The following is a 15,530-nucleotide window of genomic DNA, read 5'->3' on the forward strand; positions in this document are numbered from 1 at the left end:
ACTCTGAAGGATAGGCGTATGGCTGCGATGTGTGTTATGGTGGGGGAGGAGTGAGGGAGGGGGGCCAAGAGAGGCAGGCCGTAAGTGAACATGTTTACCGCTGACTGAGAGATAGACAGCAGAAGGACAGAGAGAGTCTAAGATTTAAAGCAGTTCAGTGTGAAGTCTTGTTTCTCTGGACGTCTTTTCTTTTAGATTAAAAACAGTGAGATCTGGACAGCATTACCCTTAAAGTTCACTGTACAGAAGCCTTACAGTGCAGCTGTACCTTCTTTGTCTATCGTATGGCTGATATGGCATCATGTTTGGACCTGTAACACCCATTTGGATCTTTTAAAAAAACCTCCACTGAACTTAATCATCTCCAAAAACAGCTGAGCAGTGTCTGAATCTCCTAACGAAGCAGCTTCAGCACCAGCCAGGGTCCCACTTGGACTTAACACTACTAGTTTATTTGTAATAGGAACTCCAGAGAGGAACTGAAGCTCAACAGCGAGCCGTTTGGGTCCAGGAGCAAGATGTGTTCACTAAACAGGTCCATGTCTCTGTCTATGTTCCCCAGGGAGCCTGCTGCCGGCCTGGATGCCACGGTGGACTATGTCAAGGTAGGAACAGCAAATCCGCCTGTTTGTTTTTTTACAGAAAATCAAAAAAAGCTGCTGCTGCTACCTCTACCATTAGAACGGCAGAAAAGACGTGTATCACTGTGGTTTTAATCATGCAAACACTATAAAGCCATATTTCTCATTAAAAACATAGGATTTTTGATTAAAACTTTGCTTGTGAGACATATGATATTGTATTCACTTTTAGTGGTGGTGCAAAGTTACTGTATATGGCATATACAAATATCTCTTGGTTGGCTGTATAAAAAGTGAATGCCAATGTATCGCACAGTATGTTGGACCTTTCATTCATTCATTACACACAATACAATCATTATAAGCAATATATAGAATACACAGTCTAGGATACAATATGACTGATAAGGCACATGCATATATTTATATATATAAATATTGCTTATACAAACCTATCCTACTATCAATTTGAGCTACCTTACAAATAATACAAATTATTCACAATTGTAACAATCAAAAATAGCTTATGAAACATTTATTTTGAAAAACACGAGAGTTCAAAATGCTTAACTGTTCCATGACGCTAATAATGAAAAAATGAAAGAAATCTTATTTTCTTTATGTTGCTTTTTATATGGTAAACATACCAAAGAGATCTTGAATTAAAATATGTATACAGTCTGACAGTGACTTTGATATATACATAACAATTTAATATAATTTCAATGTACTCAATAATTACATGTCATGCATTAGATTTTATGAACACGCATTTGTGTGATCATAAAAAATGAGCCCTATTAAAGCTGTGGAATAAGTAATACTATTAAAATGTAAAGCATTCCACTCTGTTGTACAAAATTACTGCAACTCTAAACTAAATACTTCTTTCCTCAACATGTTCATTAGATACACACAGTTGAAATCATTTGGTAAAGAGTAAAACAAATTGTATTGAATCCATCACAATCAGCGTCTGTAATTTGAATAAAACAAAAAGTGAATCCAATTACCCCTGGGCTACAAGGAAAACACTCATATGTCTGCCACTGCTTTGGCTGCAACACTGTTATACATCATATTCACATACACACTGAGACCCGTTTCAAAAGAGGTGATGACAGAGAGATGATCATTCTTTTATCACCATATCATCTAGCTGACCGATGATGTGCTCTACTGTGTTTCTCTTTCTGCTCATTCATGTTATACTTACACTGCACAGCTTATGAGCAATCTAACTAAATACATGTACACAAAGAACCTGGGGCCTGGTATCAAATGTAAAGGGGCTCCAAATACTCATGTTCAGGTTTCATATTTGTATTTTGTGCTTCTACTATGACATGTCTCCATGCTTTAATGTTCAAAAAGCTCTTTATTGTTCTCATACTGCCTGTGCTGCAGCACCTCTTTCCACCCTCTGTCTGAAACCAGAGCCCAGTCTGCTCTGATTGGTTAGCTGGCCGGCTCTGTTGCGATTGGTCAACTGTAGAGATGTCCCATCCCTTTAGCCTATCACGTACATTGTATTGGAGCGCTGGCCATTAGAAGCGCAATTGTCACATAGTGATGTCACTGTGTCACTGAAGTAAACAAAGGAGTCCAATGGAGGAATGTTAGCCTTTGCCGGCCATGTACACGCACACAAACCAATAACAAACTACAGGGAAGGTAAATCCCAAGAAAGCATTATGGGGCCTCTTTAATACCTTTTGAATACAAACATAAGGCTTCCTACATTACTCTCACAGTATGTTTATGAAGTACACAAAGGATTAACAACATTTATGAGGCATACTGTTATTCTTCTTTGAATTAGACATTTTTAAATGTTACATTTATATTCTGAAATATAAGTTATTAAAAAGAGATTGTTAATTACATTTTGCAGAAATTCTGTATTTTGTATGCTGCTAAAACTGAACATACTTGAATGCTACAAATATACTTACTTAACCTTTCCTATGTATAAATCATCTTCATAGACCTGGTCATAACAAAGCAAAGCAGACTATATGATCTTGTGTCTCTCATATGACCTTATTTTGATCTGAAAACCATATTTTTGAAAGCTATATTATACAGTAAGTCTAAAGCAGCCTTAACTACACTGAGATAGTGCTTTCCAATTCTTCTCTCTGTAACTCTTTATATTATCCCCTCTTTTTAACCCCCTAAAACCATCCATCACTGCTTTCCATCTCTTAGCTCACACCTCGGTCTGAAAAGCAAACTCTGGGTCCTTCCCACGAGAACATATGGGAGCTAACCACACACACACAAATGCACAAACACCACTTGTGTGTATTCCTTTGGCCAAATTAGGTTTGTGTGTGAGTCAACAGAGTGTGTGCGTGTGTGTGTGTGTGTGTGTGTGTGTGTGTGTGTGTGTGTGTGTGTGTGTGTGTGTGTGTGTGTGTGTGTGTGTGTGTGTGTGTGTGTGTGTGTGTGTGTGTGTGTGTGTGTGTGTGTGTGTGTGTGTGTGTGTGTGTGTGTGTGTGTGTGTGTGTGTGTGTGTGTGTGTGTGCTGACCGCAAATGGAGCTACTGTGTCCGAGGTATTATATAATAAGTGTGAAAGTGTAGCTGTCAGCTGTGGTACTCCAGGTGTGTTTGCTTTGCCACTGTGGATGAAAACATGCACAGACTGCAGCAGGCAGTGCATGTGTTGTGGAAAGGTCAAAAGTAAACTGCGCAGTGAGCCTTGCCTTGTTTAGTTTGATCTGGACATCGATTATGTCCAGTATAAGTGTGTATATATATATATGGATGTTTCACGAAGTAAAATCATATAAAGATATCCTTCTTGTCTGATTTCAAGACTATTTCTCTAATTCCCGGAGATGTTAAATGGCTGAATTCTACTGTTGGATGTTTTATAGTTACTCTTAGTGAGGGAAATCAGCTAACGTCTTTGAGAACAGTTCAATATGAACCATAAATACTCAAATAAAAAGAAGAGAATACAGTAGAAAGAACTACTGTATATTAGACAGCTTTTTTTTTTAGATAAAGTATAATCACAATGCAAGGAACTATTAATGATTGGCTCCTGCATTGTTAAATTAACAAAATGCAAAAACACGACTGTGGCGTTTTATCCTGTAAAAGAAAAAGCAATAAACATACTGAAATGTTACCAAGTGTTTGGATATTTTAGGAGAAACGCACAAGTCTCTAACACATGTACAGTAATGTGTTGCATGATCAACACATTACCCCTACTCACGTTATCACACTTCAAACATGCAGTGCAGCGGGGTCCTGTAGCTACATTTGGCTGGATTACAAAACAGTCAGGTCTGTGTGAGGAATTAGGAAGAAGGATTGGTACAAAGTTCCCACAGGATAATTCTAGGACACGTCACAGAGAAAGGATTGTTCAATTCTGCCGCAGTACATTGAGCAACATCTTTATTGTGAAGAGTGCTGAAAACCTGTCCTGCATAAATACAAATATTTATGCAAACCTTTGACCATTTCTTTACATTTATCATCAGAAATGAAGGTATATTAAGGTACTTTTTCTACTTTTTTGTTCACTCACTACAGTAAGAAACAAACCAAACATACCAATGATGTTCACTCATATTGCGTCACAGTTAATCATATGAACAAAGTGCTGACAAAACAGATTGTCTGAAGGTTGGAGTGTTTAAATCTTGAAAATTAATACCTAAGCTTTTCTTTTTTTTAAAGAAAGGTGAAGGGATTTAGAGCAAAATGCACCATTTAAAAAAGAAAGTTGTTTATAAAGCCATCTGGTACAATAGTTAGTATAATGCACAATTTTCTCCACGTTCTTTGATAGCAAATTGACTGACTTTGAAAGTCTGAAAAGGTAAGAAAGAAACTCAGCGTTCTCTAAAGGACTTTCACTCTTTTGTACTTCCTCTTTCATTCCCACTCTGTCTTTGAGTTGAAAACATCAAATTGAATTGACTCTACCATCATGAAAGAGCATTGAGAAACAACAATGCTCTGTCTGTCCGCGTGTGTATGTGTTCGTGCGGTCTTGCAATTGATTTCAACTCTCAAAGTGCAAGGCACTGAACAGCTTACAGTACACACACATCCGCTCATAGTTAAGTGATCCAAACATCAGTCAAAGTGTTTCCTGACTCATATTCATTCATGAAATAGTTCATCTCTGAAAGGGCTTTTAAGTGCTCTAAGAGGTGAGGTGGTACACTCTAGTGGTCAGATGCAGGTGCTGCAGTGTGAGACCCTGTAACAGTAAGTGCATAAGGATTCAGTTAGAAATCCAAACAGCAGTTCGACACTCATCAGGATCATCACACCACAGTTAGCAACGAGCCAGCTAAAATAGAAACCAGACAGCTAGTCAGCTGTTCAGCCTGCGGGTGCGCCTGCCTGCCAGTCAATGAGCTACACAGCCAGTCAATCTTTCAGTGTGTTGGCCTATAGGCACAGCAGGTGGCCGGCCAGACAACCAGCAGCTCGCTACAGGGAATGAATAAAGATTATTCCTATTGGGAACTCATCACTCATCAGTTCCTGAATTATTAGTGGGATTTTGTTCTGATTTCTTACGTATTATATATTTCAGACAGTTCTTGTAACAGTTAGACACAACATGAAGAAACGTTGTATTAGTTTTACATTTAGAGACTTGAATTTAGCATCAATACTGTAACACTTTCAAAGTTATAAAAACCAATGAACTGCCACTGAGAGCGTTTTATTCTATCGGCTGTATCACCCGTTTCAAATCACACAAAGGGATGCCACTCGAGTTAATGGGCTGAGTTTAATCTGGGTCAGTCAGACTATAGATCAGGAGTCATGATGTAAACCATGTCAGTCACATGTCTCGTGTCATTATAAAAACAGATCATGACATGCTTTTAATACATCATGACTTTGCATGATTGGCCTCCCAACAGTTTGCTGGGTCTATATTGAAGGCTAAATAATTAAAACAATCCTTAAAACCCAAACAAGTGTTCATTTTCTCAATGGTTCATGAAGTCCGTATTCTCGTGCAAGCTTTTATTTATTGCTTTATCTAAAGTGTACAATTATCTTTGAAGCAGTTTGAATCTTGTATCTGACTCTAAACTACAAAGTCCTAGATGTTCTTTCTCTTTTGAAGCCGCACTAAAAGGTACTGGACCCACTGACTGCACACATTTTTACTGACGTTGTATAGAGGCGTCACGATGCTAAAATCAATATGACTGCCACCAAGACAGTCCATTAACCAGAGATGACCCATCGCCAATACTCACCCAGGGGCCGGACAGCAGTGCCTGATATTTATTCTCTGACATTAGATAATGATGGGAGCTGAATCACTGGTACAGAAGGACACTGATGCTAAAACTTCATGCTATTCCTATCAAACAAACATCCTGTCAGTGTCATGGAATCTGATGATGTATTTAAAGCCACCTGCTTGTAGAATATTTACTTTATTTTGAGAGTGTAGCACAAAGATGACGTTTAATGTAAAAATTCTGCAGTACACATTTGTTAACAGAAAGATCGCTTTGCTATGTTCTTTATCTCTTTTTGTACTTAAAAATTGCGAGAAATAGGTAATTGGGATGATCATAAATTGCTTTTATATTTGTCGGTCAGTCCATCACTATATCTGAGCAATTGGTGGATGGATTGCCATTATATCATCAATGGTCACCACAAAATAAACCCTAATGTCATTTGCGTATCCAGCTAAGACATTTTAATTAAAGCGGCTTTAATCAATATTTGTATAATAACAATGATTCAAATCACATGACATTTATAAAAAACGATGTAAAGGTGGCACCTCCAGTGATAAACAGAGTATGATTTCCCCTTTGCTTTTTAAGTGTCAGATCATTGTTTATTTTGTTTAAAACGTTTTGAACCATTTTAACTTTTTCTATTTAACCTTTCAACCTCCCTGTTTTTATGGGATACTTGTTACTCTGCTCTCTTTTGTCCAGTTGACAGAAACAAAAAAACAGATAGAAAATAGAAAACATAGAACCTCGTTGTTTTTCCAAAGCATTCTTGGTGTGACGGATGTGTGTATTTTAAGGTGGAAATGTAGCCTAGCTGGTGATTTGGGGCTGCTGTGGTTGGCTGTGTGTGTGTGTGTGTGTGTGTGTGTGTGTGTGTGTGTGTGTGTGTGTGTGTGTGTGTGTGTGTGTGTGTGTGTGTGTGTGTGTGTGTGTGTGTGTGTGTGTGTGTGTGTGTGTGTGTGTGTGTGTGTGTGTGTGTGTGTGTGTGTGTGTGTGTGTGTGTGTGTGTTGCCCCTGGGAATGTTCTACATGTATTTCCTCCGTGGATCTTCAGAGAGTTCAAACTGTAATTAGTGGCTCCATTTCCTGCGGCAGAATATTCCTTTAACTGGTTGCTCTTGGTGTGTCACCCTCAGTGTGTGTTTGTGTCTCTGTTGATGTAAGTGACTGTTTTTGTATACTTTGTGTACACTTGTGCCTCTTCTGTATACACATGCTTGCCTTTTGTCCTTTTCTGTGCACACTGAGTGTGTATGCAAGTCCTGTGGCACTTAACTAGTGTGTGTGTAATTGCTTGGCAGTCATTAAGTAACACAAATGGCCAGTTATTTATCATCACTCTGCAAGGCTAACACACAGACACACAAACACACACACACACACACACACACACACACACACACCCACACACTGACACACACACACCTGATTCTTTCCTCTTGTCTAGACAATAATGCAGCATTTTAGATTATTATACACAACAACGACTGCACTTGCCATTAAATGTTTTAAATGGTAATTGTCATGGTCTGGCAGCTATTTCTTCAGAAGAAATCTTGAAAGGAAGTAAAGTATTTTCAGTTGTGTGTGATAAATAGTAGGTGTTTTGAGAGAGAGATAAAAGAATCATGGCTAACAGTCAAACAAAATACTTAAACTCCATAAAGACGAGGTCAAAAGTCAAATCAGTGCTGAACGCCCTGTTTGATTGACTTGTGAACTCTAGCAAGTGCAGAATCTCCACAGCAATGATGGTTAGACGGATAAGACTGGAATAAAAAAAGAACAAATTAAGGACGGAACATTTATTTTCCGTTGATTCATCACTTTTCTTTTTAAAGTAAAAATGCAACAAAAGAAATCTCCAGTTTCAGCTTCTCAAATATGAACACAATTAATCTTACTTGAACAACTTTGGGTTTTTACTGCTGGTTGGACAAACCCAAAACTATTGAATATATCAACTTATGCTTTGAAAAATGTAGATGTTTCACAATACTAGGACATTTTATAGGATGGTTATTTTTTATCCCAAGATGCAAACTATCTAAAACCAGGATAAACAATTGTCACAGACAATTAAATGTAGGTCAGGCAATATATTAACTATGTATTTAGTTGTACATATGTATTATATATTCTTCCATTCATGTGTTTTCATCTCTTGAGACTTTGCCTGTGAGCCACTCCCAGTTAAAACACATATCATTGGCTGACAGCAGACCACATGGGTCCTTCTCTCTTTCATATATGGAGCTATGGGGGCGGGGCCAAAGTGTGAGAAAGGATCTCCGGAGCTGAGTGAAGTGGAGGGCTCACTCTGCAGGGGACTGTGGAGGAGAGGGATTACAACAGTGGAGATGCTGATGGGGGTGTTGGGAGCTGCAGAATCTGACTTTACTCTACTTTATTTACATCACCTACAACTACACTTCAAATAGTTTAGTCCAGTTTCGTTTTTGTAACTCTGTGATGGAAGTTTTTCTTGGAAGAAGCCATTGGGAATTGTTAATGGACTTGACAGTGATTAGGCTGTGTGCATGTAGATAGGGTGACTAGAGCTGCATAGTGTCTACAGGTGAAGACTGCAGGTAGCTTTACTGTCTTTGAATTTAAGAAAAGCTAACAAGGATGTCAGAGCGATGCAACGTCAAGAACCTGACAGCAGCTCTGTGTTGCTTCTACCACAAGAACTCTGTCATCTCTGCAAAGGTGAGAGAAAGGAGAGTGTGTGTGAGCGAGTCTACAATGTTGTGTAGTGTGTGGGACCTTTATGGCAAGCATGTTTGCAAGAGCACATGAAGGTTTTGTATGCAGCTCTGCTGCAGACTTTATTTCTGCCTTATCATATTCAAGTGTTTTCTGTGCGTTTTGAGTGGATTCAAATCCTTTCTAGATTTCATCCAGGTGTTCTTGTCATGGCTCACATGATCTGTTGTTGTCTTTTAAAGGAGACAAGAGAAAACTGTGCTGGCCACAATGACACATTAGAAAAAGGCACAATAAAAAGACAAAATCCCACACTGCACTGTATACATTTTTTTTAAAGAGTGCATGGGAACACTTTAGTCTGAGCTAAATCGAATCACTCTGAATAGTCCTCCTCTATGCCTCACTCTCTCTGTGAGCTGAACACTGGGCTTTTATTACTCGGACCAGACGCTCTCATAAATGACCGTGTGTGTGTGTGTGTGTGTGTGTGTGTGTGTGTGTGTGTGTGTGTGTGTGTGTGTGTGTGTGTGTGTGTGTGTGTGTGTGTGTGTGTGTGTGTGTGTGTGTGTGTGTGTGTGTGTGTGTGTGTGTGTGTGTGTGTGTGTGTGTGTGTGTGTGTGTGTGTGTGTGTGTTACTAGTGCTGGCTGACAGGATGATATTCCTCAGGAGATGATACATTACTAACTTGTGACGCTGCTTCATGACATCAGGGAGCTGTATGAATGCCATTTAGTTGATTGGATGGGGCGAGCAGCATAGCAGGCAGAGGTGACGGGGTTTGTCCCTCTGTAGATCAGCCAGGAGATGATCAGGTCTGTGCATCCTGGACCATTTTGACACTGGCTGTTAAGATGTGCCTGGATAAAGAAAAACATGATATGCAATGTGAATGTGGAAGAGTAGAGTGATCGCATCCTGTCCACAGTCAGACAGATGACCATCATGTTTGCAGTTTTGTTTCATGTCATTTTGTGCGACTTTGCTTAAGTGCTCTTTAGCTTTAAGTCATTTTCATCCTGAGACATTACGCACGTATTAGTCAAGGAAAAGGGAATACAATCTATACTCAAACATACAAATGCACCAATAAGACAATCAATAGTTGACGATTTCTTCTTTTTTTTTCAACCATGACCAAATTCAAGTTAAACATAATAGACGTAGGAACTACCTTCCAGCAGCACCATCCATTCATGCTTTTTTTATTTGATAGGCAGGATGCAATTTTACATGATAGTACATCAGAGCTTAGCTTTTGCCTGTTTTATTGTTCTTTGTTGGGTTGTGCTGGTGCAGTGTAATTACGTTTGATAAATATGGTAATAGAATAATATACACCACTACACATTAGTAATTTACAATACACACAATCTGGATACATGTCTGGTTTGCTTTTTAGCCAACACTGACTCTTGTTGTAAAATAATTTGTATTTGGAGTCATGACACAATCATCATCAATTGACTGCCCAATTTTCATGTAATTGTAGCTGTCCACATTGTGTGTTTTTCTGAGCACTTTGATGATTAAACTCAACTCAATTGGCTCAACTATAAGCCAACATGGGTGAGAAGTCCTTAATATAGTCAGAACAATTAATGTTGAACATCTACTGTACAATTCCACAGAAACTGTGCATACTCCATTTGTCTGGGTTCCCCTTAATTGTAATGGTTTCTTTACACAGTGAGTACATCTGGTAACATGGGTCGTTATGGGACTTGAACTTGTTATCTGCATGTGTCTGTGTTGATGTCCTCTCATCCTCTCTGTCCCTCGAGCACTGCCTTTCCTCCATCCTTCCTCTTTGTTTGTACATCTTCCCCCAAACACACTCGCTCCTTATCATTCTATCTGTGTCCTCTTCATGTCTTTACTGTTGAATCCAAAAACCCTGGGGTTTTATTCCATTCTCTCTCCCCTCTTTATCTTCTCCATCTGTCTCTTTGGGAGGTCGCCATTAAACCATAAAGAGCAAGCCTCTTGTTTCTCTGTATCAAAACCAACTGGTACTGTAGTCATGGGAGAAGAGACCCCTTTGACCCGTTTGAATCCATAACCATATAAAACAATTATTGACACAGGGAACATATAGGGATTGAGCAGATTATCTTTTATGTTAATGTCATTTTAATCCAAATCTTCGCAGCACAGTGACTCTATACATCCAGATTACACGTGTCACTCTTGGGACACAACATGTGATACAAAATAAAACAAATGTACAGTAACATGTTGAAAAGCTGCTTCTACCATAATTGTCGTTTCTGCAGTATAAGCTTATGTTGCTCTCTCTATAAAATCTATAAAAGGAATTACAGATAGCCTAAGAGTGTTTTCACTTTAGACCACGAGGTATTAAAAGTGAAAACTCCTCCAATTGTATCCAAAGAGTCCAGGGATTCAGTGCACCTTTTTTTTGAGTTAATCATTTTGTGTATTTGCTTTAGTGGGAATCTCAAAAGGATCGCTAAAGCTGAAGCTACAGCCGAGCGCTTCATCTCCAAGGCTCAGTTGTAAAGATATGAGTCTGGAACCAGATTTAAATCAGCCTTGTTGTCACAGTGAGGCAGGAAGGCGGAACAACGAGCAGTACAAAATAATATGTCAAGTAGTCTTAAAAAAAGAAAGAAATCGCTAAGAAAGAAAAACTAAACATGTACAAACCAGGGAGCCATGCATGGGAACGATGACAAACTGACAGAGAACACTGGGGCAGACTAGACTCAATACACACAAGGGTGCAAGACACAAGACAAGACACAGCTGGGCAGCAGGTGAACACAATCAGACAATCAGGCACAGGAGGGAAAACACAGGAAGTAAAACAAACACAACAACTAAGGTCTTGACACTTGTTAGGTACATACACTTTGAAGCCAATAGTTAAAGCAACAATACAGTTAAATATTCAAAGTAAATCAGCTTGACAATTAAAAATCATACAGTAAATATTGCTATGCAGCTGCAACACCTCCTCTGTGAAGATGTTACATTTGATTTTGTAAACTTTGCTGTAGAGATTTGCTCCCATTCAAACACAGGAGCAGTAGTGGGGTCTGTTATTATTTTAAGAGGTAAGGCTTTATCTGCAGTTGGTGTTCTAGTCAATTCTCAAAGTGTGTATTAGGTCAGTGCCTGTTAAGCTATAAAAAGTGAGGTGTGAAACAAAGAACTTGACAGTGGTGTCGGCATACTTTTGGCTATAGATTATAGTAGCCACTCAACAAACTGCATGATAACATGACACTTTCTACCTTAAAATTAAGCAATTAAAACAGATTAATTTCATTTTTTTATTTTGCCTTTATTTATACAGGTGTAAAATCTCATTGAGACACAAGGTCTCATTTTCAAGAGAGACCTGTTCAGTGGTAACACTACCACACAAAGTTACAGACAGGACACTAAACACAGAGGCAACACTAACATACAACATCGTAAACATTTGGTTTAAACGGTTTAAAAAACCGTGGGGTTTTTTTCGCCTCAAGTTTATCACCACAGATGAGTTCAGCGGATAGTTTTGGTGAGACTTGTCTCCAGAACAGCTGACAGCTGGGAAACCTAATGGTGGGAAAGGGTGCTTCTCGATTATCTTCGGGCAGCGTTTTCCCCCAATTTGCCAGGATTCACCTTCATTTTTTTTAACCATAAAAGGATTAAAAATACGTTTTGAGAATTTAAACTAGATGAACCTGTCTTGGTGTTCAATGTAGGGATATTCCAATAAATCCTGAATACAATATAAAAATCCTAGACGTAGAGAGTGCCACACACCGGATGTATTTTAGAGATGGCACTGATAATGACCCCTCTGTAGATGTCCCAGTCCGACCAGTTAGATGTCCCCTGGCCCAAACACAGGAAGAAGCATCTATTTATTTGTGAGTAAACAGGAAAGGTGGGGACCGTGTGATCATGGAGCCAAAAGGTCCAGATCTTAAAATCAAAAGATTCAGAGAGAGAGTTATTATCTTTCATTATTAGATGGAGCTTTTTGCTGATTAATGATGCAACATCAAAAGGTTTTCTTTACTTATTAAATTATGAATCTGTCCTGTACTGGGGGAAATATCTCATGTCATTTAAAAGTGTGTTTTTGTGGCCACTTGGTTATAGCTTTAAAGCTCTTTTGTTATTTATCAGGCTGCACATTCTCAGATTAAATCAATGATGTTGCGCACCCACCGTGGGTCAATCGTGTCATCTAGGAGTCTAAGGTTACTGTATGTGTTTTTTTTTCAAAATACATTACATTTAGGATTTGCACAAAACAGGGATTATAACGTCCGTTACTGTGTGCATGCGTACACGCTTGTATGAGATGATGAGGATCAGAGTTATAATGCTTAAAGGTTATTTATCCTCACCTCGCTGGACTCAAAGAACAAGCAGCTTACGGAGCTGTCTGCTGCTTCTGATTGGTCAAAGCCAGCTTGCACTGGGGTTGTCACGGCGAACAAAAGCCCCGGTTTTGACCCCACCATCATCTCCTACTGTATACACGGAAACATTTCAAGATATTACTTTGATCCAGGAAATCCAAAGGAAATCCAATCATTGTGGAAATCCTCCTGAATATTACCCTTTGTTTTTTTGACTGTTAAAAACGGCCATGCTTTAGTTTTGAGCACATTATGGCATGTCATTGTTTTCAGACATTATATTGAAGTTGAGAGCTGATGACAGTTTCAAAAGGTCCTGTGCTAATCCCTGAATTTATCGTATTCATCTTCCCTTGACAATTCATATTAATACTGCTGCCTGTGGACCCAAACAGTGCTCCATACGGATCATTTTACACAGATTCAGCTATAACTTTAGAGATTATTATTTCTGTATGTTTACATTTAATTATTTGGCTTTTTTCTAAAGCAGCATACAGAATAGGTGCAGCCACATTACTGACAGTGTCCTCTCTTTTTTTAAATGTATTTACATTTTACAAACAAGGCTGTTCTTTATAGTTCCCTAAATGTCACAGTTTAGATTACGATATATTTACTAATATCTTATATAAGCACATCTAACACTAAATGTAACATATTTAGCATTTATCATTTTAAGAATCTTTTTACAGTAAATGCATTGTTCGTAATGCAAAACGATGTTGTCATGATCCGATAGCAGGTGTTTTTAAATATCATTTTTTTTTGTTGACAAATATTCATTAACACTTAATTAAACCATTTATTATATGTTTGTTTTGTATATATTAGGGCTGCTCAATTAATCGTATTTTAATCGCAATTACGATTTTGGCTTGCAACGATTATGAAAACAACATAATCGAAATAAAACGATTTTTTATTTTAATTTTGTATTATTATTTATTTAAAAATGTTTATATATATTATTTTTTGTATTGGTTTTTCAATGGAATTATACTTAAAGTTCAGGGTAATCAACTGTTAAAAACATACTACACCTTTTTTTATTTCAATAAATTGATGTTTTCAAAGTAAATGGATAATCGTCTTTAAGAATCGTGATATCAATTATTGACCCAAATAATCGAGATTATGATTTTTGCCATAATCGAGCAGCCTAATATATATTACTAATAGATGCTATATAAGGGGGCAGATTGGTACTATACAATTGTATTAAAGCAACATATTTTAATTTGAATAGAAGTTCAGTACAAAAGCCAAAAATGCAAATACTCAGCACAAATTCCTCTAAAATACATTACTTCAGTACAGTAAATATACGCATATTCAATACATGGTTCCTTCCCACCTCAACACTCTCCTTCACCCCCAGAAGATCATTCAGTCAGTTATTCCGCATCAGTCAGTTCCACAGGAGGATGACGTGCACTGAAGCTCAATGTCACTGGAGATGTGTGACTTTATCTATAGTCATTCACTCATGAAGGTGTCGGTCTTTATGGCTCAATAAGGAAACGTGTCTACGTGTAATTACTGAGAGAAGAAGAAGATGGGAGGTGAGAGGAAAGGGATTAAGGATGAAGGAAGGCTGGTGCTGTTTCTGCTGTGTGGAGCTCCATGAGTGGTACAGTATAAACGCAGCTGCTCTCTGAGGATGACATCATATTGCAGGGTTTTATTAAAAGCCATTCACTTCCATACACCATGTCTATCTCTCCCTTGCTCCTTCCATCTCTCCCTCTTCCCTCCCTCCATCTGTCTTTACTCATATGATTCTCACTCAGTTCTCCTGTTCATCCTTCCGCAGCTACATCAGCTCCATCCATTTCCTCCTTCCATGCATCTTTGTGTCATTCCTTCAAAGCATCCTTGATTACTACAGCACTCATCAGTCCTGCTGGCCTTGTGGCTGCAGGTGTAAAAGGACTTTATTGCTGTAATGGATATGATCTCAGATGTGACTATAATCATTAGGATGTTTACCAGAGCTTCAACATGAGCCATATCAAGTGAAGTCAAAGCAGCAATGTTTTCCGTTGATCAGGTTGAGCTTATCTCAGTTACATGTGTTGTGTAACGCCCGTACAACAGGAACAACATGCTGCCCTGACAATGCGTTAGTGGGTGTGACTTACTGATTTTATCTCGTGCTCAGAGAATGAAAAAGGTGAACATGAATCAAAACTTTAAGAAGGCCTCCTTCCCTAAATCAGAATAATGTCGGAACATACTACACAAAAAAAGGTTGGCAATTACCTATCAACCCTTTTATACTATGCATGATAGAAGTAGCATTTTTATAATTGGTATTAACTAAAATACCCACATTTAATTAAAGGATTAGTTGTAATTAGTGAACGTAGCTTTGATTGCACATAGTGTACATCTCCATAAATGACACACACACACAACACAGTTCATAAGAACTCAAATTCAGGCTGCAGTGGTTGGTGTCACTGTTTGAGACTACAGACAAACAGAATCAGGGCATTGTGACGCAGAGCCTGTTCTGTTCTACTCTTTCTTGTGTTGCGTAAAAGCTGTAATAAGATACGCTGGTTTCCTGTCACGTATGGAGGCAGAGG

General features: G+C 38.4%; 1 protein-coding gene across 1 annotated transcript in view; it reads left to right on the forward strand.

Moving 5' to 3' along the window:
- bcar3 (BCAR3 adaptor protein, NSP family member) overlaps nucleotides 1–15,530 on the forward strand; it is a 40,313-nt gene that overhangs the window by 13,403 nt on the left and 11,380 nt on the right. Inside the window, 1 exon segment of the mRNA XM_034237406.1 lies at nucleotides 563–605. Coding sequence (XP_034093297.1) covers nucleotides 563–605 — 43 coding nt within the window.

This window comes from Gymnodraco acuticeps, unplaced genomic scaffold, assembly GCF_902827175.1.
Source record: "Gymnodraco acuticeps unplaced genomic scaffold, fGymAcu1.1, whole genome shotgun sequence".
Classification (NCBI taxonomy): Eukaryota; Metazoa; Chordata; class Actinopteri; order Perciformes; family Bathydraconidae; genus Gymnodraco; species Gymnodraco acuticeps.